At 41.0% G+C, this 26,444-nt stretch overlaps 1 protein-coding gene across 9 annotated transcripts in view; it reads left to right on the forward strand.

Moving 5' to 3' along the window:
- Positions 1 to 821: 821 nt before the first annotated feature.
- Positions 822 to 26,444, forward strand: part of myom1b (myomesin 1b) — a 43,954-nt gene continuing 18,331 nt past the window's right edge. For 2 of the 9 annotated variants that reach the window (XM_050056893.1, XM_050056897.1), the window contains exons 1-19: positions 822 to 973; positions 1,490 to 1,701; positions 6,959 to 7,093; positions 7,218 to 7,392; positions 10,023 to 10,180; positions 10,371 to 10,463; positions 12,202 to 12,290; positions 12,581 to 12,622; positions 13,866 to 13,880; positions 14,606 to 14,767; positions 15,259 to 15,420; positions 17,863 to 18,004; positions 18,289 to 18,488; positions 18,802 to 18,855; positions 19,547 to 19,671; positions 19,762 to 19,945; positions 20,037 to 20,211; positions 20,307 to 20,428; positions 23,957 to 23,974. In XM_050056893.1, coding sequence (XP_049912850.1) covers positions 1,550 to 1,701; positions 6,959 to 7,093; positions 7,218 to 7,392; positions 10,023 to 10,180; positions 10,371 to 10,463; positions 12,202 to 12,290; positions 12,581 to 12,622; positions 13,866 to 13,880; positions 14,606 to 14,767; positions 15,259 to 15,420; positions 17,863 to 18,004; positions 18,289 to 18,488; positions 18,802 to 18,855; positions 19,547 to 19,671; positions 19,762 to 19,945; positions 20,037 to 20,211; positions 20,307 to 20,428; positions 23,957 to 23,974 — 2,203 coding nt within the window. In that variant the 5' untranslated portion in view covers positions 822 to 973; positions 1,490 to 1,549. The remainder of the gene's footprint in view (positions 974 to 1,489; positions 1,702 to 6,958; positions 7,094 to 7,217; positions 7,393 to 10,022; positions 10,181 to 10,370; positions 10,464 to 12,201; positions 12,291 to 12,580; positions 12,623 to 13,865; positions 13,881 to 14,605; positions 14,768 to 15,258; positions 15,421 to 17,862; positions 18,005 to 18,288; positions 18,489 to 18,801; positions 18,856 to 19,546; positions 19,672 to 19,761; positions 19,946 to 20,036; positions 20,212 to 20,306; positions 20,429 to 23,956; positions 23,975 to 26,444) is intronic. The other 7 variants (XM_050056895.1, XM_050056899.1, XM_050056896.1 and 4 more) reach the window with 5 other exon arrangements.

Genomic DNA, 26,444 nt, shown 5'->3' on the forward strand with positions numbered 1-26,444 from the left:
TGTTGGACTCAATATCCAGAACAATGTCCAAACATCTGTGGCAGCCAAATTAAATCTGCCTGTCAAATAGTCTCAAGCAAACTTTATTAAAACAGGAAGGTCCTTTCTGTACAGGTTAACTTTGATAAATTCATGTACTGGCATTAAGAGTGTGTTTTATCAACAGCCTCTGAGTGTTAGGGATTTATTCAACTTTTTCTTTTAGTAGCTGTTTATGAGCAGAGATGACAAGAGGGGACATCTGTGTACTTCCACAGGTGAAAGTGAGAGCTGAAGAGAGAGTAACTGGCATTTGTTGCATGACAAGCAAGTAACAATGGCAAAGCTAAAGTTAGTAACAGCTGAGACTGCTGTGGTAAAATAGTCAAGACAAAAGCTGCTGGAGATTAACCAGAGATGGCATACTGAGTGCTAAAAGCCAGCAAGAGCTTCAAGTCAATGATAATAATTTTTAGAAAGTAGTTAAATCTATGACTTAGTTCCATTAAAGCACACAAAAGTAAAAACAGAAAGACATACTGTACTTAAGAAATATGTCCATTCGCTATTTAGTACAGTGCATACCACACATACAGAGGCGTATATTTCATACATACAGTATAACAGATGGATACAAGAGGCAAAAGTTCTTATAAGAAATGAAAGAATATGGCAGTAAAATACAAAAGTTAGCCTATGTTTACCTGCATATCAGGCAGTAATGCTCATTGGGAGAGACCTGCACCCATAAATATGTTGCCCTACGGGAGGTGACTGGCCCCCCACACCCTGTTCTCAGCTATATTTATCTCCACCCTCACCATAAAAGGCTGTGACTGCTGCTTGGACACTCTGGCAAGGGCCAATATTATTTTTGTTGTGTGGAAACTGCAGCCCTGTGCGCACCTACCTGTAGGTTGGCTGGGATATCGAGCTTTAAATTGCAGTTGGATCTTTTCCTTTAAAGCTTGGAGTCTGAGGCTTTTTGTCCGGGGTAAGTGTCAACAGTTGTGTAGGGATAAGATGTGATAAGCCAGGTGGTGGTTGTTGCATATGTCTGTCTATGCATGCAGGGAAAGTGCCTGAGAGTCTGTAATGAATATCGTGTCTTGCCAGCTGATGTTGCAGGTTTGAATTAGCAGGTTTCTTGATGATTTAAAGTCTTTTTTCTGTTGTTTTCTTATTTGAAGAAAAAGGAAATGTAATGCAATTTTGGAATATAACTACTGGAATATTACTTCTTTTAGCATCACAGGGATTACATAATTTACCAAAATATTATATAGTTTTAGTACAGTTGATTTTTTTCCACCTTGAGAGCTAGATTAACTGTCCATGTTCAGTAAAGAACATGTTGAAGTAAATGAAAGCATGGCCAGTGTGTTAATGCAGCCAATTACTGATTGCAACAAAAGTCTGTCATGTTTTAAATTCACTGAAAGTCATTATGTGCCTACAGTGTATTATAACAGTCAATCCACCTGCTCTTGAACACTAACTGACCACACAGACAAACAGATAGGCAGCAAGAACCTCAGAAACTCTGAGCTCGTACTGGGAGGCCTGCAGTATGTCTGGATCTATACCGTTCTACCAGAAGCACCATCGCCACTATGACCGTGGCTACAGAAGCAAGGAGACAGAGTCTAAACTCAGCCAGTACCAGGCCAGCAGCAGATATACTGCTAGCAGCAGCACTTCCGCCACCAGCGGGAGCAGGGGGTAAGGAGGAGGAAGAGGATCATACCTCCATCAAGCTGCTTCCTTGTCACAGGGAAGCTCAGCTTAAAAACCAGTGGCCAGAATAAATGCTGGCATTGTATGTTTATGCAAACCACAGATATTGTCAGATTTGTATGTTTTATATGTAGCAGATATGTTGAAACTTTACATTTCAATTTTCAATTGTATGTTGTAACAATGCTGTGATTTACATGTGTTTAGGTTTAGGTCCAAAAGTACTTGTTAAATTCCCTGGATTTGTCACCACAAACATGGCTGGAAATGTCCAAACCTGTTGCTAAAAATACCTTGTTTTGTTACCACAAACTGGGCTAGAAATGTCTTGGCGTCTGGATAAGAAACACTTGGTTTCTTTGCCACAAACATGGCCGAAAATGTCCAAACCCGCCATTAAAAATACCCAATTTTGTCACCACAAATGTGACTGGAAATGTCCCACCCTGTTGTTAAAAATACCTAGTTTTGTCGCCACAGGGCTCAGAATGTCTTGGCGTCTTGTTAAAAAAACAACGGTTTTGTTGCCACAAATGTGGCTGGCAGTGTCCCAATGTGTGGTATAAAATACCTGGTTTGGTCTGCACAAACAAGGCTGGAAATGTCCCAACATGTCGTTAAAAATACCCAGTTTTGCAGTCACACACAGGGCCGGAAATGTCCTGACATCGCGTTTAAAAAAAAATACCTGGTTTTGTTGCCACAAACAAGGCTGGAAATGTCCCAACGTCTCATTAAAAATATCCGGTTTCATCACCACAAACGTGACTGGAAATGTCCCAACATGTTAAAAATACTTTGATTTGTCACCACAAACTGGGCTGGAAATGTCTTGACGTCTCGTTAAAAAAGACTGCTTTTGTTGCCGCAATCATGGCTGGCAGTGTCCCAATGTGTGGTTTAAAATACTTGGATGGTCTGCACAAACAAGGCTGGAAATGTCTCAACATTACGTTAAAAATACCCATTTTTGCTGCCACACACAGGGCCGGAAATGTCCTGACATTTCGTTTAAATAATACCTGGTTTGGTAGCCACAAACATGGCTGAAAATGTCCCAACGTACCATAAAAATACATAGTTTTGTCACCACAAACACTGATGTTCTGACATGTTGTCAAAAAATACCCTGCCATAAACACAGCTGGAAATGTCCTCATTAAAAATACCCGGTTTTGTCACCACGAATGCAACTGGAATGTCCCAAAATACTTTGTTTTGTCGCCACAAACTGGGCTGAAAATCTCTTGACGTCTCATTAAAAAATACCCAGTTTTGTCAGCTTGCCATAAACACGGCTGGAGGTGTCAGTGGTTGAAACAGTGATCTACTGCTTTACAGCCATCTAGCCTCGGTCTCACGTAATCCGACATCCCCTCCTCCTCCTGATGAGAAACTCAGCTTATGTACATAAATGTAATCTGAACTACGTCACTTTAGAAACGTTGATATGATGTATGAAATGTACAAATGTAACATATCCCTGGTTTGCAGAAATGTACAATGCCAAAATTTTATTCTGGCTACTGGACTACCGCTTAACATCATCATCCAAACCAACTGATCAAGTTCATCTCCATCACCCATGTTGGATCATTTTCCTGTCACAGCTTGGGGATCATCTTTCCTGCTTTGCTGCCATATTGACACCAAAGTAACCATCCTTCCCTCCTCTGAGTTCACTTTGATCAACCCTCACACACACCTGAGGATCTTTGCTCCTATACTGGCTAAAAACAGCTTTGAATCCTGCATGAAGCTCTTTGCATGTAGTGCTTTTCTGCATGCTGATAAACTCCTACCTGTAATACACATATTCCTAAATAACTAAAATGATCAGTGGAAATATGTTATTTGAGTTTTTGTGTAGTTTGTGCTTTGTTCAGAGCGAAACCTTTTGTTAGATAAGCTGTAAGGAGAGGCACTGTTATGTAATGGCTGAGTTATGGTACATGGTATAGACTGAAATAGAATCTTGACCTGTGCATACCATGTTGGAGGGAAAGTAACAAGTGACGGGTTGTCAGTCTATCTTTAAAGCCTGACAGCACCTACAGTTCTCATTCTCAACAATAGACTTGTTGTTCATTAGTTGTTGTTTCTTTATTAGATTAGATTTATGTGGCTGCACTGGTCAGTGGTCCAGAGCTAATAATAGTAATAATAATGGGTCAAAGGAGTGTTAGAAAAAATGATTCAGTAATAAAGAAGCTCTGATTTTGTAAGATGTTGTAGATTCTTTATTATTCGAAAGGTGCTTTTCTTTCTTATTTTAGGAATAACAAAACACCCAGTTTATGGGTATATATATATATAATTTACAGTGCCTGGCAGATCTTTAAATACACTGGCCTGGAGAGTGCGAACAGGTCAGAGGGCTTAGGTTTTACTAACAACATCTGATCTTTGCCTTTACGCTCATGGTTAGGCAGCCAAATCGCCACCGAATCTGGGATGAGGAGATTATGATCTGATGATGATTTAACAGTCCGTGTGGTTGTGATCATGTAGTTATGGATAAGATACTGCATTTGTGCTGACATGAATATAAGATTTGTGATAAGAAATAACCTTGACAGGATTTCAGTGATGAAACCGAAGCATCATGTTATAATCCGTGTTAGTGGGAGTTGTCATAGCCCTGATCCTGGAAAGTCGAGAGTGTAAATGGTCAGAGCTCAAGGGACAGTGACCCAGATAGATACAGGAAAAATTAGGGCAGTTGCCCAGTCACCCTTCTTGCCCCCGCCTCCTTATCAGGTTCTTGTTATCTCATACCCTGAGCTCCCACCCCCAGCCCTCAGAGTGCTGCACATACTGTCGCCATAGACAAACTGTCTGACCTAAAATCCAAAATAATTTTTCTTCCATTACTCCACTTGTCATCCTTTGCCTAAATTACTCTTGAAAAAGCACATACAGAGATAATTGTATGACTGTAGATTCTATATAACGTATAAGGATACGAAAGTGCTAAATGAGTTGCTTGCACTACAGCGTCAGAACCCATCAGCTATCATCAGACGACAATAAGCTTTTGTAGCAATGACCAATATTTTTAGGGTGTAGCAACCCTTTCTCATACCTAATGTCACAATAGGTTGATTTCCACTGGCTTCCAAAACTACATATATCTGTTCCCAAAATGACATAACATAATGGTTATAGTTTTGAACACATCTAAAACATTATAAAATGGTTGCTATTACGCTATAAAACTTTGTGGTAACGCTTGAACAAAACATCATGAATTGGTTTAGTACATTTAATATAACATGATGTATGTGATGTAACAGACGTCACCTAAGTAATGTCTCTTACATTACTACTGTAGTGTGCTACACATACTTACATACTGCACTACATTGTCATTAGAAGAAGTCATTTTTGACTTTAGGGCACAAACACTGGTCTCCTGGGTGAAAGTCCTGTACTTGTTTGACCCAACCACTACCCATCACACCACACACATTATAGGCACTTCTTAGATCCTTATTACACATTACACTGACTTTTTGGAGGCATGTATAGCTGCAGGCACATTCCATTTGTTGCGTACACAACACGCGCTTACAAACTGCGCCCACCGCTGGTACAAGATAAACCCTCTAATGCATTGGTTATTTGATCCCTGCTACAATATGACATTGTCGTGGACAATGATAATAATAATTAATTTGTCATGAAGATGTTACTCACAATGTAAGTAACGAGATGTAACCTTTACCATTACCCTCAGCCTAACCTCAATCGCTTCCCTTTTAAGTCATCATAATTAGCTAAATGCTAACTTAGCATTTTCTTTAGTGTTTCCACTTCCAGGCCGAGGGGTGAAGGAGGCTGATCATGGACTGATGTGTAGGTATGGTGGGCGAGTCATGTAGCTACTAGGTGGGTCACATAGCTTCTCCAGCCGCAGCTACACATCCTCGACTTTTTGTCCCTTTTTATACTACATCATCTCACTTCCTCCTTTGCTTCCATAATTATTCCTATGGCCACTAGAAGGCGCCATCTTCCAATAAACATAAATATGGATCGTAATAATGTCTGTTTTTTCAGTGAGAGCAGATTGGATGTAGCGTGTGGATACTGGGGCTAAGACTTCATTTTCTATGTACCGCTCATTGTTTACACTTCAATTAGCAACTTGAGACAGGTCCAGACAGCATTTTGGCTAATCTCTATAAACAGATAAATTAGAAAAACATGAAACATACATTTTCATCAGATGATAGCTGATGGTTTCTGAGATTGTATTTTAGCAAGTGAGTTCTGCATCTTCTGCTCTCCACACGTTACCACTGTTTACCTGCAGGCAGCTAAGGCCCACTTGAATGTGATTTGTCAGTTCTGCTAAAACTAGTAACGGGAACCAGAACGCTTTTGATACCAACAATTTGTACCATTGCCTACAGATTCTGTATACACGTGCAGTTATCTTTTTAGAAAGATTATTTGGGCTATCACTTGTAATCTATGGATGTTTACAGAGAATTAGATACAGCATTGGAGGCAGGGCTCCGTTCATTCCTATTTGAATTGCTCAGTGGTGCATGATGCCACAAAGTTCGACTTGTAAGGTGTAAAATTACCCGGATCATCTGCATCATTGAGCACATAGAGCAGGCGCCCTGGATACTTTCACCAGCCGAGGGGCTAACTTCCGCTGGCTAAGCAGCTCACTTCTGGATTAGCCTTGCGCTAGCTTGAATAGGGATAAAACTGTTTCATTGTGCAGCTCTTCAGACTTATGATTGCACCAAGTGGATCAAATGCTGATAGTGAAACAAGTCATTTTGCAGGATTTCCACATGTCTCTTTCATTGTAAGTTTATGGGAAACGGTCTGTTTGTGTATTTGGCCACTACAAAAATTGGTTTCAAAACTTGGCTCACTTCCTGGGGGCCTGGTGTTTTTGTCAGATTTTTGGCTTTGGTATGTGTTACCATCATGTTAGATTGTATTGAAAATGTAGTTTGGGCCTTAATGATTGAACATTTACATCAGTGGTGCTCATATTGTCCTTTATATCAGATGCCCCTCATTGATTGTGAAAATTGAATTGTTGTGGAGTTGAAAAATAATCAAAACTAAACCACCTAAACTACTTTCCCACTGAACCTTCATCTACAACTCATCTACCCTGATCTTGACTTTATCCCCACATGTTGATGTCATGTTATCAGTTGCACTGTCTGTCTGGCTGAATGCCAGGCTGATGGTCTTCTATATGTCCCAGACTTAAAGTGTCTTCACATTCTGGGCTGGAGGCGAGCAGACTGAGCCCTGTACCCAAGAGAGCCAAGCCAACTTACTTGGCTGTGGATAAAGAGAACCAAATCATCGGCTATGTAGTACCTATCTTCAGGGGCAGGTAATAAACTCTTCACTGTGTAAAACTGGAACTCCAACAATGATTTGCAACATAAGTTATTTCGGTTTTAATGGTATGCCTTACTCCCCACATCCATCCCTGGCTCTGCTCTGCGAACTACTAGTGAAGATTTTGCGACAGGACTTTCGAATACAGAGCAACCAAGGGTGAGGGACACTGCTGCATACATGGCCCGCAGAGATTTGTTCACCAGCGGCCTGGAGATGGAGAGGTCAGAGCAGATCACCAGGAGGGAGGCCATGCGCGAATCTGCCAACCGCATCTCTATGAACAAAAGGGTCAGTGGGAGAATTCTACATGTAGCTGTTTTGAGGTCGTACAAGAAGCCATAGACTTTTACAAAATGAATAAATCTTTATCATTTTTACATAACAGAACACTAGTGGCATAATTGTGACACTCCTCCATGACATCACTGATTGGCTTTTCATACCTATGAGATCACTGTGGACAGTTTTCCACCATGACATCTCAGATTAGTTTCTCCTTCTTGTGACATCATTTTAGATGACTCTGTTTCATATGCTGCTTTCAAATGGAACTCGTGAGCTTGTGATTACAACGTGGGAAGTCATAATCACAAGAACATTGCTGCTAGGAAACAGCAACATGGATGTCTGTTGGTGTCTAGGGTCAAAGGTTAACAATTTGGCGAGTTAGCGAGCAGTAACGTAATGCAGGAAAAGCAAAGGCATAATGCATTTATGTATAAATACAACAGGATACAGTGTTGGAGGTGGGACCCTGTTCATTCCTATGAAAGTTGCTCAGTGGTGCATGAAGCCACAAACGTCCAACTGCTGTGCAAAAAATTGCCTGGATGATCGGCACTGCTTCCACACCACTGGACCCGTAGGGCTCACTAAAAACTGACGCCACACGAGCAGGCTACTTGAGGTTTAGCACTCCGCTAACTTGAATTGGGATAAAATGATTTAATTGTGCTGCTCTTCCGGACTTTCCAAATGGATCAAATTCCGACAGTAAAATGAGTCAGTCGTCAAAAAATGTATCCACTGATTTTCAGCCATCTCTTTCCCAATGTAAGTCTATGGAAAAAAGTTTCTTTGGCCCAAGGCATCATGTGATGGACCCACAAGTTGTAATTCCACTGTCCACTGACCACAACAAAAATTGGCCTCCGAGCCTGGCACACTTCCTCGGTGCCAGACACAATGACAGAGGAAAACATTTTTCTCAGACACCTTAAAAAATTATAAAGAAAAACTCTGTACAACTGAAATTACAATATATACAGTAAATTAACCATCCACCAAAAATGATCTTCCATGGCCTCTGCCATTTCTAAAAACGTCAGTAAATACATCACAACTCATGAGCTTCCAGAAAATTTCCACTTCCCAGGTAGTAAATACCACAACAGTGGCGCATGGACTCTTCTCGTTAACATATAAAAAAACGACCCATTTGAAGGCAGCGACAACATTGTAGATTGTCGTTTGTTAAGGGTGACATCAGTTGACCACTTCATTTCATGACATCAGAAGTTGTTTTTTGTACTTGTGACATAAAAGCAGGCAATTTTGGCAGACTGTGTCTGCAATGAATCACTATTCCCTACTCTGGATTTCCCTACACAGATGAATCCGTTGAGGTTCCAAATTAGTGGTAACCCACTCATATAAATGTGAATTCGCACACTTACCACAGTAGTGGGCTTGAGCAATTTAAGTGTTTACTTTCCTCCAACCCACAATTGTCACAATGGCAATATGTGGCAGCTGACGTTAGCCTACATTAGCTTAGCAAACACGATTATATTGGCTTCCAAACAACAATAAACAACAAACAATCCTGCAAAAGCCAGCTAAATCGCTAACTATTTAACATCCATGTGCCTACAAGATGATTTCTTAGTGAGCTGTATCTAATATTAATTAATCTTCTGCTTCAGCTTGGAGTTTTACCCCTGCGTACTGTGTGACCATCACTGCTGCCTATTTGTTGGTTGCGGGGTGACAGATATTTACAATGCATTGGGGTATAGTTTTGATATTGAAGTGAGCATAAAGATTTACCTTATGTTACAGTGCATTGTAGGAAACAATCGTGCCCTCGAAAGTATTTAAATCACAATTCAGACACTGGGAAAAAAATGGCTGACCATGTATAGCACCCTACAACATAAATAGTGATTCATTCTGGACACAAGTTACACAATCACCTGTGACAGTAGACCAGTTTCATGACATCACAGACTGCCTTTTGTTATTTGTGACATCACATTGAAAAAAACCCAACATAATTTTAAGTTAATATTAAGTGACATAACACGTGTTAACTGCATTGTTGCATTACGGAGAATTAATTCCAGTACTGCTTAGGAACACCAAGTGCCTGTGGTTAAGTGGCTGTGACTACACCTCCTTACACAAGGAAGTTATTAATGTCCTCTGGTGATTATGTGAAGTAGTACCCGGCCATTCACTGAGCATCATAAAAGCTACAGTGACCCCCTCACTGTTTTTATCTGTCTCCACTCTGCCAGAGAGCCTCGCTACTGGGTGACAAATTCCCCAGGAGATCGGGTTTCTTGAGACACAGGGAAGCAGTGTCCCAGTGGTTGTCATATAAGTGCTGAGTTACTGGATGCACAAGTAGACAGGGCCTCAACACTCCTAGCTATTCATAGGACATAATGAACAACATACATCACACTCATGACACTTTTTTAAAAAATGTGACACGTGTCACATTTAAAATAGTAAACATCTTGCATGTGTAAAAACAATATGTTGGGATCTTGCTCAATTTGTGAATGTAAAAGCTTTGATTGTGCTTCAGCTATGCATTTTGATTTTCTGGTGAAATTATGTTTTAAGTTGATGGTTGGCAAAGGTACAATCGTCCTGAGTGATTTAATGCTGTAGGACTGTTCTGTTTGTAGATCCATGAACACGCGGAACACTTTAAGCGCATGAACGAAGACAGCCTGATGCACTCTCCAGAGTTTGTGATTAAACCACGCTCCCACACCGTGTGGGAGAAGCAGTGTGTGCGCCTGCACTGCACTGTCAGCGGCTGGCCTGACCCTCGGGTCGTCTGGTAGGTCACGGGCATACATCACCTTAAACATAACCTCAAATCTGTCCTTTCTGTCCCCTCAACATTCATTCATGCATTCATTTACACTCTTTCTAGTTTCCATGGCTTAATTATTCTGTTTCATCCTTTTCAAGTTCTTTCTGTTTCCTCTGGTCTGTCTTCTGTCGTGTTTTCTGCCTCCTACAACAAGGTACAAAAACAATGTGCCAATTGACCCACATGCCAATGCTGGCAAGTATAAACTTGAGAGCAGATACAACGTGCACTCACTGGAGATCAACAGGTAGGTGTAGCCTCTCCTATCCACAGTTCTTAAAATAAATTCCTCTGAAACATCCACTGAACCAACTTTAGTATCCATAACATGCTGCATTTTATAAAATCCAGAAGAAACATTTGCAGAAGATCCTGGAATCTGCATACAACTTAGCCTGTATAGACTTCTTGTGTTGAAAATGAGACTTCCAAGTCATTTTATACCCATAAGTCAAAGTTTTTTTACGCAACTTTCATAGGAATAGATGGGGCCACGCCTCTAATGCTATATCCAGTTCTCTTTATACATCTATGGCTGTCTGCCATCTTTAGCACCTAGTGTAGCTAGCCACCAAGGCCTTGTTCAGACTGCCAGTTCAGAGTGAAGGAAGTGCTGAGCAAAATCCGTACTGCTATTAGCAAAGTGCTGTGGAGGACAACATGTCGAACAACAGTCCATGCACAAACATGCAGGAGTTTTGCACCTTGACTTGAAGGAGCGATTGTTTGGAGGGTGAAATGATGGACCTTCATTTCTCATGCTTCTATGCTAGAAAGCTGCGTCACTAGCTTCATAGTTACCGACGCCTATGCCATTACTACAGCAAGCCATGCAGATAGGTTTGTGACACACAAATCTAATCTGATCTATTGAAATAACAGTGGGGACAGTCTATATTAAACATCTGATTTGAGAAACAAATCGGATTTGCCTGCAGTCTGAACGCAGCCTTAAGGCCCAGACACACCAAACCCACATCAATGAACTAGTGGCTACAAAGGCCGACTGCTGCTTCACCTCGCTTTGCTTGTGTCTCGGCCAAAAAGTTGTACTTGAACACACCGCAAAGACATCAGCCAATGGCCAACTAGCACATGAATTCTGCATTTGGTGTGTCGGGCCCTTAGTTATGATGGCCAGGGTCAGATAGGTAACATTTATGTTACTGACCCCGAGTTCAAACACAGGAATTGAAAACATTCTTTGTTTCCATGAAAAGAAAAGAAAGAGATTTTAATATAAAAATACTAAAAGATTTTTACACATACACCTCAAGAACACAATTTGAAAATGTATTTTTCAATTAATTGTGTCTTTCAATGAATTTTCCAATTGAACAACATCCACACTGGAATTAGTGAATTAAGTCATTAATTTGAAATGTTTAAAATATAACCAGTCAAAGATTTTTTTCTACTCATAATGCACCTTACTGTAGTATTCCAGTCATGATTGTGCTCAGTGGAAAGAACCAAGGCGTCAGTCTTTATGTGTGGCATGGCTATGTTGATATACGCCTTTGTCCCTGCCTAACTTCCCCAAACAGGCTGACACTGTTGGACTGTGAGCCGGAGGAGAGCCACAGTATTTCCCAGGCTGATACAGATAACAAAGAGCATGTCTAAACATAGCTAAGACCATATAACCATTTCAACACGCAGCCAAAACTCACAAGAAGGAACATTTGAGATTATCTGCATCACATTTTAGTAGAATATGTCGGCTGTATTCAACAGATACTTTCATGCACAGAGACCCACACCACCTGGTGCTCATGACATCACCACTGGTGTCTATTTATTGCCAGAGTATTCCTGGCCAGGAGTTATGGAACGCTTTACAGTCAGGCCCCACATAGTTGGTATTATTTACATGGTTGAGAGGGCTGAGGTTGAGGTGGGGGAAGGGCACTGTACACATGAATCCTTAAGAGAGAGAATGTGCGTATCATGGACGTTGATCATCTGATGCTCTCCTCTTTCAGATGTGATTTTGATGACACGGCGCAGTATCGCGCCTCTGCCATGAACTCCCAGGGAGAGCTGTCTGCATTTGCCTCCGTCGTTGTTAAGAGTAGGTTTCACCAAGTCTTAAAACCATCACACCCCATGATGCTCCCTACAAGAACAAGCTCTTAAAACTGTTTCTCAAGTTCAGATTATTATTCTGAATCACTGAACATCAGTGTGCAGTTTCAAATGTAGCTTTAAAGGTTTTCTTGCTACCTAAATGTAATTTAAGTTCTAAATACCACTGTCTTATATGTGTGTAAAACATGGCACATGTAAAGTTGTGCGTGATTTCTCTCATGATTTTGACATTTTGTAAGTATAACACTGTGTATGTGCTACTGTTCTCCAAAGGGTTCAAAGGGGAAGTTGATGAGTTCCTGCCAAGACCCAGACGTAAGTGTGAATGTGCATTTGTTTTTATTTCTTACCGTTTGCTGAATTGTGGAATTAAAGCTGCATTCGTTTATTTATGGCCACCAGGGGGCAGAAAAACAAGCTGAAAGACACAGCCATGACACATTTTACAGCTAATTAAGTTATGTGTTTGCAAACAGCTGCTTATTTACATATCCAGCAGACGCTAAGCAACATTAGCATTCATTTGAAGTTATGTAGGTCAATATAGCCACCTGATGAATCTAAGGCCCTGTCTACATGTATACAGATATTTGTTATTTTTCCCCTCGTTTCTGGCGGACTTTTTTAGCAACTGGCTGCAGTAGATGCCTCTATTTGTTTGGGAAGTGGTGCAGCAATACTAAGTTTAAGTGTAAAGCAGTCATTAGTCCAAGCAGTGCTGACAAAACGTTAGCTGGTAGCCTGCCATTGCTATTACTGTATCTGGAGCATGCGCATTTCACAAAGCTATAATGGGAACCCGTGAACTTAGGAGATGATGTTATAGTTTCCTTACAACCCTCCGTTTTACACGTCCACATGGATACAAAGTAAAATTTGAAAAATCTGCATCTTAGAGAGGGTTTTCAAAAATCTCTGTTTTACTAAAACCTCATTTGCGTGTTGACAAGAGGCCAAAACATAGAGGAAAACATCTTTTTAGAAAATAAGTGTGTACCTGTAGACAGAGCCTAAGTTATGAATTTGCTTTCCTCACAGCTCTGTTTTGGTCTCCACCAACTCTTTAGAAAAATATCTGGGTCTCTAGCTACAAAATGTTTAATTTTCTCCGCCAGCTAGTTGCTACCTTTGTCTATCTGCTGTTTGGCGCTGCGCATGCACAATTAAGCTGCTTTATTAGAGACTATTTGCTAAAAACATCTGCCCTCTGCTGCTGCAAGCCAAAACAATGGGCTAAAAGAGGCTAAAAAGTTAAACATTTGTGTAACAATGAAAATAACAGTAATAGTGAACAACTGACAGATTTCACAAGTCATGTTGTCACTTGATTCAGTGTTAAAGTAATGCAGCTTTAACATTATCATTACGCATTCATTGGTCATTCTGTATAAATAATTACACATCATTAACATTACTCATGCTGGGTAATGGCTAACTGCTCATACCTGACTGACCTGCAGTGATGGGTGGGCTGTGGTGGGTTGGGGGCTGTGTGGATGGGTGGGTGCTACTGCACTAACAGCTTTTCTGTTTCCTTGATGCTGCGGCGGCAACGCAGGGGCCAGTACTGAAGGTAACAGGGTCACAGGGATCTGGTTTGGTGAACTTGATGTTTCCACTGACTACGTGTCCATGCATGACCACTCGTGTCTGTGTAGATCTTTAGAGTTCACAGATTTCTCCTGAAGTAGTTAATCTGGAAAAATCTACAGATTTTTCAGCATTTATGGGTTGAGATTACAATGTCGCAAGTACGCAACGTTGTCATCGTATGTTCTCATTAAGTAGAAGGAATGTGCTGCTGTGAGAAGATTCATTTTCATTGAATAAGAGTACATTTTACTGCCATAATTGATAGAGCCTTGGAAGTAGAATATGTTGGTTAATGTATAAACGATCACAGTGAAGACCTTAATTGTATTTTCAACTAATTTAGCAACTGAAATCACTGGATTGTATGTGTTTGTCACATTCTGTTGTGCTTCACTGTTTCTTGCATGATAACAGGTTGCCATATTTTCCTTCAGTTCTTTGTGTGAGCACCGTACTGTGGTTTCAGAGTCACTCTTTGGTCTGTATTTGTTTGTTGTCCTTTCTTCTCACACATGTGTCTGTTACCCCAGTCTTCACCTTCTTCTGTCTGTCTGTCCGTCTGATCTGGCCTATTGTTTGTGTTTCTGCAGTTATGTTTATTAATGTGATGCTCTGTCTCTTTCACAGTGCAATGGTTTGTTCTTCCACTTGATTTGAATACAGTAGTCCGAGCTCTGACTCAGCTGTCTCATGCTTTGTCTGTAGATGGCCCAGTCTGTGAGTATGGCATCACCTTCGAGACTCACATTGTTGATAAGTTTGGTGTGTCATTTGGAAGAGAGGGTGAGACCATGAGTCTGGGATGTACAGTCATCATTTACCCGGCCCTGCACCGCTACCAGCCGGAGATCCAGTGGTACAGAGATGGTAAGCAGATGAATCGGTATAAGGGCCCATTTCAGGTTCATATGTTGTGTGTTGTGAATTGTGTGTTATTGGATCATAAATACTGATGCACTGATGTGTACATCGATTTAATGTTGCAGCTGGTGATCACCAGAGGACTCAAAATACAATATTATCGCGATACTTAGGTCCCGTATATTATCGCGATATGCTGAGTATTAAATCCATGTGCTGGAGTCAGTTTATCTCTGAATTGTAGTGAAGTAGAAGTATGAGGTATCAGAAAAGGGAAATATTTAAATAAAGTACCTCAAAATAGTACTTTTATTTTGATCTGAATACATCACATGTAAGACTTTGGATGGGATAAATCTGAAAAGTATGACATGAGTATAGTTATTGTGTGTAAAGTAAGATTTTTCTGTGCATGTCTCTGCTTGACATATTGTTTTATAAATAAGGAGTATGTCAGTAATACATAATACTGAGCCACCGTCCATCTTTCTCTCTAGACGTCCTGCTCACTCCTTCTAAATGGAACCACGTGCACTGGAGTGGAGATCGAGCCACACTGACGCTCACACACCTCAACAAAGAGGACGAGGGGCTCTACACCCTGCGTGTCACCACCAAGTCTGGATATGAAACCTACTCGGCCTATGTCTTTGTCAGAGGTGGGTTCACCTTCCATAACTAGATAGATGACTAGGTAGTTGACTCCCAGCTGCTCACTAGATGAGGGATCATAATCTGTAAAGATGGCTGCTCCTGTGTGTAAACTGTTTCATTGGGACATAACAGACCCAAATCAGCCATTCTTTGCCTGAATAACATCTTGATCTTGCTCTAATGTGTCCTCCAAGCCTGAGACTCCTTCAGAGGACTCAAAACAACATTGGCAACCAAGATTACATGTTTCCCAGATGTTAGCATGTGGCTACATAGTAGTGTAGGCTATGTAATGTAAACACTTGCAGCAGCTGCCTGGAGCAGATGACCATATAAAGAGATCCATCACCACCGGATGTCAGCTTGTCTCGAAAGCAGAAGAAAAACATTGGAAATATGAACACCCGGCATTGTAACATGATATATATAAGATAGGAAATTAGGAAAAGCATAATAGGTCCAAATCAAAGACCTTTAATTCTATAAAATGTTACCTATCTAAGATGTTTCCCTGAAGATATTTTCCCTGCCATTCTAGTCAGCACAAGATAAATGCAACCTGATTACCCATGGCTTCGTTTTTCTCGAGTTTGTCATTAGATCAAGGTTAAAGTCATAAAAGCACGTCCTCTGGCACCTGATAAAAACTCCTCATCTAATAGTCAAAGTGCTTGAGTGAGTGACTGGTTTTAAATAGGATATCTCTAATAGAGACATCACCCAGTGCCAGCCCTGGGGCATCTGACTGTTTGAATACAGTGGAAACAAATGGTCAGTGAAGCTTGCTGCCTTCAGAGACAATCTGACCTTTGAGGCTTTGGCCTCTACACACGTTGAGCATGAACATGCTGGAAAATAGACCCTGTTGTTGACTCTGTTACAGCTCAGGGTTGCCCACTAAAGAGGAGGCCAGGTAAACCACCATAACAAAACGCTATATGAGCCTGGATGTGGTCAGGCTATTTTCAGAGAGCTCAGCTAAGGAATGAGGTTGGCTGTGATACAGTAGATACTGAAAATATCTGCTTCAAGGAGAAACAATAGGCTGCCCAGTTTCCTTAATGCTCTTTGTGGCTGTCTATATGAGCGAACACATTCTCTGGTTATGACTACCTCCTCTTTCTGTGTCTCTCAGTATACTGTTATAGCAGGCTGATATTGAAGGAATAATTCAGCCCCCAAATTACCATTTGTATACCAAGTTCTCATCCTTACATTATCCCTCTGTTGAACGAAGAATCCAAAAACAGTGAAAATTCTTGATGAATTGAAGTCATAGGGGTCCATGTTTAACAACTCTAAAACGATACCAAATTATGTGTTCACAAACTATCACACAACTCGTGCAGTATAATTTAAGTCTCATTTTACCAGTCATATGTTCAGTACTTCCCAAGCAGACAGCCCTTTCCAATAGGAAACTGATATCAAGGTGAAACTTACCTATGCTATCTTTAAAGCCAGACCCCGTTGACAAAAACAGTATTTTAACTCCCGGAACGCCGGACCTGCTGGTCGACAACTGCCTCAATCAGTTAGTTTGTTTGTGTTACTGTGTGACTTTGGTGTTATAAAAGGGTTAATGTGGATTCACCAAAGTCATACAATAACACAAACATCCACAGATGGAAGGCAGTAGTAGACCAGCAGCTCCTGTGTTTAGCAAGGTAAAATCATAACTTTTGTCAATGGAGTCTGGCTTTGAAGAAAGGATGGTTAAGTTTCACTTTCCCTTCAATTCCCTGTTGGAAAGGGTTGTACAACTGGATAAATGAGACTTGAGTTATACTGCGCAAGTTGTGTGAGTTCGTAAATGGATATTATGATATGGTTTTAGTGTTGTTTAACATGGCCCCCAATGACTTCAATTTATCAAGAATTTTCACTGTTTTTGGATTCTTCTTTTACAGTGAAGGCAAGTGAGAGAAATAGATTTTCCCTCACAAATTCAATATAACATGGAGTGAGTAACTGATATACAAATGGTCATTTAGACGGTTGAAGTATTCCTTTAAAAGAATTCTTCTTTAGTAATTTTTTTCACCTGCTATATTTCAAAAAGTGTCATTTTGTTAATGGGGTATTGTTGTATAATGCAGGCTGCATATGTACACATGCACAGTTAACACTTGCTCTCACATAATGATGCAACTCTTAGGTGGCCTGGCTTTACCCCTAATGTTCCTTTAAGAGTCACCTCTCTTATCACCTTTCACTTCGGGCCAGTCATCTGCTAATTCTGTCCTCCTCCTGCTGATTGCTATCAGCTTGTGTTTGACTCTGAGGACCAGGAACATTCCTGGCATCAAGCCCTGCAGCTACACATTTCAGCACAGGGGACAGCTCACTTTGAAACCACCAACTACTTTAGAGTCAATTCATTATCACATCTTGGTTACTACACATTTGCTTACTGACAGTCCTCATGCTGTTAATGTTCGTGTTAGATGCTGATGCTGAGGTGGAAGGAGCCCCCGGGGCCCCTCTGGATGTCCGCTGCCTGGATGCCAACAAGGATTATATTATTGTCACCTGGAAGCAGCCAGCCATTGACAGGGGTAGCTCCATCCTGGGCTACTTTGTGGACAGGTCAGTCAATATGTTGCTGTTCAAAATGTCCGTCAGACGTCTCACAGCAGTGGTCATCTGGATAAAAGAGTCAGGGGACATTCTTCTAAAACATCAGAGGAAAACAAGACAATGCAGAATTGACCGAAGAGCTCTTTAAATAAAAATAAAAGCAAGAGCATCACTGAGTGATGTTTGAAATCATACAGCTTTACTGCACATATTTTCATCCCACAATGGTCATTACTTTGAAACATCTGGATAAAAAGCCAAGTTTAATGATAAATATTGTAATATGTGTACAGATGTGAGGTTGGAACCAACCACTGGATCCAATGCAACGACACTCCAGTTAAGTTTGCCCGTTTCCCTGTCACCGGCCTGGTGGAGGGCCGCTCTTATATGTTCCGTGTGCGTGCCGTCAACAAGAGTGGCATGAGCCGCCCATCTAGAGTCTCTGAGCCGGTGGCTGCCATGGACCCAGCTGACCGTGCCCGCATGAGAGGTACTGTAGCCTTTGTTGCATGTCCAGTCAAACACAGCCTACCAGTGTCCTGTACATGTTTAAATATTATTAACTCAGAAATGTAACAGAGTAGAAAAAGAGATGGGGCAATGTATTTGTTGACTCATACATTGATATTGGCTGAGAACAGCTCCATAAAACAGTAATGTTTTAAGGGATTTTCCTCTACTCAGAAATGTAGTTTATGATTTGAAAATTGACAAAGTAAAAACATGAATATTGGAGCAAAATATAGAAATGTTAAAATCTGAAATCACATCATACCTTTTCATGATCCTCTACTTGCTGTCAGGTACCTCTGCTCCCTGGACTGGCCAGATCATTGTCACTGAGGAGGAGCCTGCAGGTAGGAAATCAGATTTATAATACCATCTGTTACACCAGTCACACCAGTGTACGACACCCACTGACATGAAGGTCATTGCTGCACAGCTGATGTGTTCAGGAACCACTGTTGTGCACGGTCACTAGCTCAGAGTTCAGTTCACACAGATTACAATTAACTAGCTCATGTTCATAGTTCACAATTTGAATTTTGAACCAAGTTCACAATCACAAAACATGCACTGTTTTAAGTTTATGTCTTCCTTCTTTTTTTTTAATAAAATAAAATCTTGTGACCATCATTCAGTCACGGATATTTCCCGAGACTGGTTGGGTGCTTCAGCTCAGTATGTTGTTTCAGATTCATTGCTGATGTGGCAGCGGGCACAATTTGCATAACAAGGCTCGATTTTTTCCGTTTTAATCTGATTTGTTCATAAAAGTCCCTCAAATATCCATATAAACTGGCTTCAGCAGCTGTCTGAAGTGTTGCTAGCTAACAGGAGGGAAACACAATTCGAGGCGTAAATCCTCGGGTGCCTGAAATCGAGCATTGTTCACTGTCCTGAGAGCGAATGACACTCACATTCAAGTTAATAAATTGGAAACTGATGAATTCAGTTCCCCAAAAATATGTAAGCATGTTCAATTAAGCACTCTTTTAGCATGCACAACACCGTCAGGGACCTAATTTTTTATTTCTTGACCATCAGAGGGCATTGTTCCTGGCAGGCCTCTTGAGCTGCTGGTGACAGAGGCAACCAAGAACTATGTGGTGCTGAGCTGGAAGCCACCGGCAGGAAAAGGCCTTGAGGGTGTCATGTACTATGTGGAAAAGGTAAATAAGTTAATGTTTTCTGACAAGCTACCTACTGAGTAGTAAGTAAGTAACAATCTGTACTTAACACGTTGTATCTGTGTCGGTCAGTGTGTCTCGGGCACGGACAGCTGGCAGAGGGTGAACACAGAGATCCCAGTCAAATCTCCTCGCTTTGCACTGTTTGATCTCGCCGAGGGGAAATCCTACAGCTTCCGCGTCCGCTGCTGCAACGCTGCCGGTGTTGGCGAGCCATCTGATCCAACTGAGGCCACCACTGTTGGGGACAAGCTCGGTCAGAAAACACACATACACATCATAACAACAGCAACAGTGTCACATTCTCAGTTAATGACCCAAAAAATGTCAAACTTTCTGTCCCACAGATATCCCATCTGCCCCCAGCAAAGTTGTCCCTACCAGAAACACAGACACATCAGTGGTTGTGTCTTGGGAAGCGTCCAAGGAGGCCAAAGAGCTGGTGGGATACTACATCGAGGGGAGCATCGTGGGCAGCAATGAGTGGGAGCCATGCAACAACAAGCCTGTGAATGCCACCAGGTAAAATAACTCCTCTGCGTTTTTAAGGTTTATATAGTCCAGTTGTTTTATAATCATCCATCGTCACAATCACATTTAATCAAACACATTTGCAGGTTCATCTGCCACGGTCTGATGACAGGAGAGAAGTACATATTCAGGGTGAGGGCGGTGAACGCAGCAGGGCTCAGCCAGTTCTCCCCAGAATCTGAGCCTGTAGAGGTGAAGGCTGCTATTGGTGAGTAAACCTGAGGGTTCACATCTCTACTGCAGGAGTCAGAGGATACTGAAAGTTATAGATTATACTGTTTGTATATATTCAGATGTGTGGCTGAAAGGAAAAATCCACTATAAAAAAGTCCCTTTAATAATGTTAAAAAATAATTAGATGTTGATGACTGAATATATTTTTAACTTCCATCACTGAATTTATGCACAAAATGAAGTTAGTAAATTCTGATGATACTTAATTTCATTAGAAATATTACGTTATCTGAGTACAGGTCATATTACTGAAAAACATGAAGGGCTTCTTTCTTAAAGACTGCTAATTCAGTCAATATTAAATGAATAAACACGCTAATGAAATAAATATGCCTATGAATTAAATCCTGAATTAAATAAATTAGGTAATGAATATATAAATAAATTTAAATATAAATATGTAAATGTGCCAATATAATTTTCTAAATAAATAATGAGGTTTTTCAAAGGACCAAATTTATTTATTTATTTCAAGGGACTGTTATTTCATAATTCCACTTTTTGAGTTTAGTTTATTTATTTATTTTTTAATTTCATTTATTTAAAGTAATAGTAAGATATTTTTTATTTTATTTTTTGTTATTTTATTTTATAGTGCCAAATCTATTTCATGGTGCCAGATGCAGCACATACTAATCATTATTGCATTTTCACACGATTATACAGAATGCAAAGCAGCCAACACTACTATTTTTTCTTTAATAATTTTTTTTTAAAAAAAAGCAGCTTTAGGCTAAATTTGATAAATACCATCTCTTAATTTTAGCATTTATAAAAAGGTATTCTGGGAAATGTAGGAACCTGAAACCAGAAGTGGAGGTTGAAAAAAAAAAAAAAGATTAAAAACCAAAAAAATGATGATTGGTTTAAAGGGTCCTTAAAGATGGAATTTTCCTTATATGTCCACATTTTTGGGAAAAAAAAAGAGATGTGTAATAATTTAGTTTTTTAACATTTTGACATAATGTTGTCTTTTGAGACGTCTTCAGTTTTTTATATCATCAGCATCTATGTACACACTTTCTCCACCATGGTTCCACCCTGTCACCCTGTCACGTTATTCTGCACTGTTATGTGCTCCACCCACCCACCACCCTGTGCAGCCACATCCACCCTCCTCCTCCTCCTCCCCCTCCCTGCACAGCCTGAGTCGGGGTCAGGACTTGTAGACTTCCTCTAATTTGGGTCAGTGCGATCCAATTCAGTGGTCGTTACAAACCAGCCCACTGTCACACACCACCACCTCCCATTTCCCTCACCTTTCCTGGGCACAAGACGTGCCGGCAACCCCACATGGTGCTGAAGGTACCAACACACACCCCTCTCCTAGCCCAGCGGTACCCTTAAACTGAGTCTCTCTGTCCTAACCTCTCTCCCAGCAGCTAACCTGGCAGTGGCATTGTTCTGTTTGATACAGTCATAAGTTTATGAAATCCCCCCCCCCAGGGATTAATAAAGTACCTACCTACTTACCTTCTGACATTGGTATTTGGTTTCAGTCAGATCTGGCAACAATGTGCACAAACCAGGGCTGCATGATATGACTGAAACCACTTGGTATTTTTCCAATCAATCTTCTTTTCCTTAACATCAGAATATCTCTTTATACATATAAAACATGGTGTCTAATGACTTATTTTATTAGTTTATGATCACATTTTTTGTAAGGTTTACTTAGAATTAGAACTAATTTGGCAACATTATTCTGTAAAGCAGAAACTCAGTATCTTCACATTATAAATACACCAAAAGTAAATAAACTACAATATTGAATTGGAGCACATACTGCGTAAAACAGACCAATCCTGCTGCCTTGATAACTGTCAGATGCTCTCTCTGATCTCCTACATGTGTTCCCTAACTTGTCTCTGCATTACTACCAACATAACTTTCAGCCTTTGGATGTCTGTCATTCACTGGCCAGCTTTGTTCTGAGCAGCATGCTCTGTTTGCCCTTATGAAACACACTCACTCAGTACACAGTTAGTAAAAATGCCAATGTGTTTCTCTGCAGGCAGACATATTGGTAATGTTCTCAGGGAGCATTTTCTGCCTTGCTAAACTGGGGCCCCAATAGTAGGCTTCAATACATTTCATACAAGAAAGGTTACAGCTACACACTCTGAAATGGGACCTATTATGCTTTCCCTATTTTCTGTCATACATGTTACAGTCTCAATTGTTCATATTAAACGTGACTGAAGTTTTATATAATGAGGAAAACATATGTAAAAGTAATCCCTGTGAGCAAAAACCTCCGGCTTCAGACCTCTCTGAGTACTAGTATATCCAACGTTTTCCTTTTCTACCCTTGAGACAAGCTGACGTCAGATAGTGATGCCTGTCTTTATATGGCTATCTGCTCCAGGCATGCTACTGCAAGTGTTTACATTATGTCAGTGGTTCCCAACTGGTCCAGATTTCTCCTTAGTCATTAGTTCAAAGTCCACACAGTTTAACATATTCAGCATCATACTTGCTTTCGGCCATGTCGAGTCTGTCACTCACGCTACAGCAGGAAACAGTACTTCAAAATAAAAGCTCTGTGCCTTAAATTCCCTGCACTATGTTCATGAGTCACTTCCAGTCCATTCAGAATGGAGTTGTGACCCACTTTTGGACCATGACCCACCAACTGGGAGCCACTGAATTACGTAATCTACATTGCTACATGTAGCTACATGCTAACTTCGGAAACATGCGATCCTCGTTGCTAACGTTGTCAATTTCTCGCTGATTTCCGATCATATTCCTGCTGGAACATGTCCAGTTGTACGGATTTTGATTGAGAAGCTTTCACTAGTGATTTTTTGAGGTAGAAAGTGTCACTATTCTCCATTACAGTCATTCCCCAGCCTGCAAAGATGGTGCAGAGATGCCAAAATAAGGCAGATCCAGAAATGCTGACAAATCAGAGATAGGTGCTAAAACAGAGCGTTTAAGAAAGAGGGTGCATACAGGTGTTCCAGCACAGACAGTATGAGGAACATAAAGTGTTTTTTGACCAATAAAGCATATACACATGTTCTAGTAGAAACCTTAAATACAACTATGAAAATGAGCATAATAGGTTCTCTTTAATATTGAGGGAAAAATAGTAAACATAGAGGAGCTATAAACAGTTACACAACTTCATATTAATGGGATCATTCAGTCTCAACACACCAATTATTTCATGTTTTGAGTGGACACTGGCATTGTTACTAGTGTACAGTGTTTTTTCATAGAGGGTTGGTGCAAAGCCTGCACACCCACAGTCATTGAATGCATGCTCTCATAATCCCAAATGTAGCCTACTCACCTCCTCACCCGGATGTCACCTGTTGGTCATCTTGTCTTCATTTTTCACTCCTGGTCAGATGAAGACATTTTACTCGATTAGTTAGGCTGATGAACTGTTTCTGTTTCTTTGCTCTCTGGATGTCGTGTGACTGATGAACGGATCTTTTGCCTGTTTTTCTTTTTAAAAGCCTCTTCTGCTTTTCTCTGCTAACTCCTGTAGGGGGCGGTATCCCTCATGGTGTGTTGCCGGAGATGGGGCCGGGGGGTAACGTGGGCCAACTAACCGAGCACAGGCCACGCTGGACGGGCACGCATGACACTGTCCAGTCCCCCCCTGACACTATGCAAAAATGCAATAAAGCTCAGGCTGACACTGAAGCCAGGCAGGGGGCCGGGGCTGCTGGTTCAGCCCTGGCACGGCCCAACCCCGTGGAGAGTAAATGCAAGGGGGCCAAGAGAGGCAGCGTGTCCTGGGCCCCTGACCTGGCAAAAGAGCTGGTCTCAGAGCCTGTGTCAGACTCAGTTTCTGACTCACTAACTGACATAGCCACAGCTGCACACTTAGACCCAGTCACTGCTGAGGTTCAGGATCAGGCTGTAAAGACAGTCAATGAGCCTGCAGCCCAACAGGCACGTAAGTCCTCTGTAGATGTTTCTGCTAATCGGGAGACAGCGAAGCCCAGGAGAAATTCGTCAGGTGAGGAACGGTCAGAGATGGAAATCTTTTAGTCAGCTCCAAAACAAACCACAAAATAAGTTTCCCCCACTCAGCATCCATGAAAATATTCTACCCTGAATTTCTGTGCAATAAAAGAAGGATTTCCCTTGTTGAATCAGTTCTGCAAGACTCTACTTTTACATATAATAATAATCAATAAACAGTTGGTGAAGTGCTCTGCTGGTATTCTTCTCTTTAAGGTAAGTCACTGTAAAACACCACCAAACTTTAACTCAACACAACCTGCTTATGAACTGGTTTTCTACCCACCACTTTCCCACAACCTCCTCGACATCAGTCCCCTGGCACCTCAGGACCTGCCATCACAAAGTACCCAGAGCACTTTAACACACACAAACACACACACCTACACACATACACAAAAGTATGCCATGGCAGGAGCTGGCTAATCACACCCTGTACTTGGAAAGTGGGTCGTCCAACCAACACAAGAGCAGGACACTTGTGACCTAAGACCTTTTTGGTGGCGCACTGTGTACTTCTTCAGATGTCCACCTCTTGGATACGTTGACCAATTTCTCACCCCTAAATAGGGGAGGGTATCAAGTTGTGTATGACAGGCCAATTTATTATCACCATGTTACATGATCCTGCTCTGGAGAGATCTTTAGCTCATGATTACTCCTTCATCTAAATCCCTTTGTCCTTTGTTGTGTCATTTGGTACCACAACTTTAACATAACTATTTTCTAATTAATAGTTATACAGGAATAGTTTGACACTTAGGGAAATATGCTTATCTATTATCTTACTAATTATTAGATATGAAGATTGATACTACTGTCATGCTTGTCGTTTGACTATGAAGCCACAGCCAGCAGACACTTAGCTTAGCATAGCATAATGACTGGGAACAGGGGGAACCAGCTAGCCTGGCTCTGCACCTCTAAAGCTCACTAATTAAAATGTTAAATCTTGTTCTTTAAAATGGTTTGAAAACCAAGACAAAATGTCAAGTTGAGTTTTACAGGGGTTATGTGCCAGACGTGTTATTAGCCAGGCTCACTGATTTCCTGGCCTGCCTGGATTTTACACTTTGGTTTCTTTGTATGGATTAAAGGAGCTGTATACAGCATTCAGAGCATAGCTATCTATGATTCAAAGATTGTCCACACACGGCTTTCAACATGGAGGTAGCTGAGGCGGCGACTAGCAGCTAACAGTGCTAACAGCTCAAACAGGTCTCACAAACGCAACAATGCTGACAGAGCTAATGATGTTAATGTAGGAAGGGGAACCAGAGGGTAGACGTTGTGCTGCTGCAATGATGCTGATAACACCCCCGTGCATTGGGATGGCACTATCAACGGTAACTGCCATATAAGCACAGAGCAGCAGCGATTAGCTAGCCATAGTGCTATATCATGTATGATGTATCCATGTATCCAGAAACCTGGATACAGCGTTGGAGGTAGGACCTCATTCATTCCTGTGAAAGTTGTTCAGTGGCACATGAAGCCAAAAACATTTAACTACTGCATATAAAATTACCCTGCTAATCAGTGCTGCTTTGGCGTCATTGGGCTCATATAGCAAGCATACTAGAAACTACCACCAGCAAGGGCAACTACCTGCGGTTTAGCACTCTGTTATCTTGTATGGGGATAAAATTATTGAACTGTTCGGCTCTTCTAGACTTTCCAAATGTTATGATCAAATTCTGTTTTGCAGGGTGGTAACGCTAAAAAAAAAGTATCCACTGATTTTCAAATGTCCCTTTCCCGAAGTAAGTCTATTGGAAAAAGTATTTTTGGGCTGAATGCGTCAGATGATGGACCCACAAGTTGTAATTTCAGAACTACAAAAATTCAAAGCTAAGCTAATCGTCTCCTGACTGTAGCTTCATATTTTGCTCGCAGACATCAATCAATCAATCAATCAAACTTTATTTATATAGCGCCTTTCATACATCAAAAATGCAACCCCAAAGCGCTACATGGGTAGTATCAATCTTGTCACTGATGTAGTG

Source organism: Epinephelus moara, chromosome 11, assembly GCF_006386435.1.
Source record: "Epinephelus moara isolate mb chromosome 11, YSFRI_EMoa_1.0, whole genome shotgun sequence".
Classification (NCBI taxonomy): Eukaryota; Metazoa; Chordata; class Actinopteri; order Perciformes; family Serranidae; genus Epinephelus; species Epinephelus moara.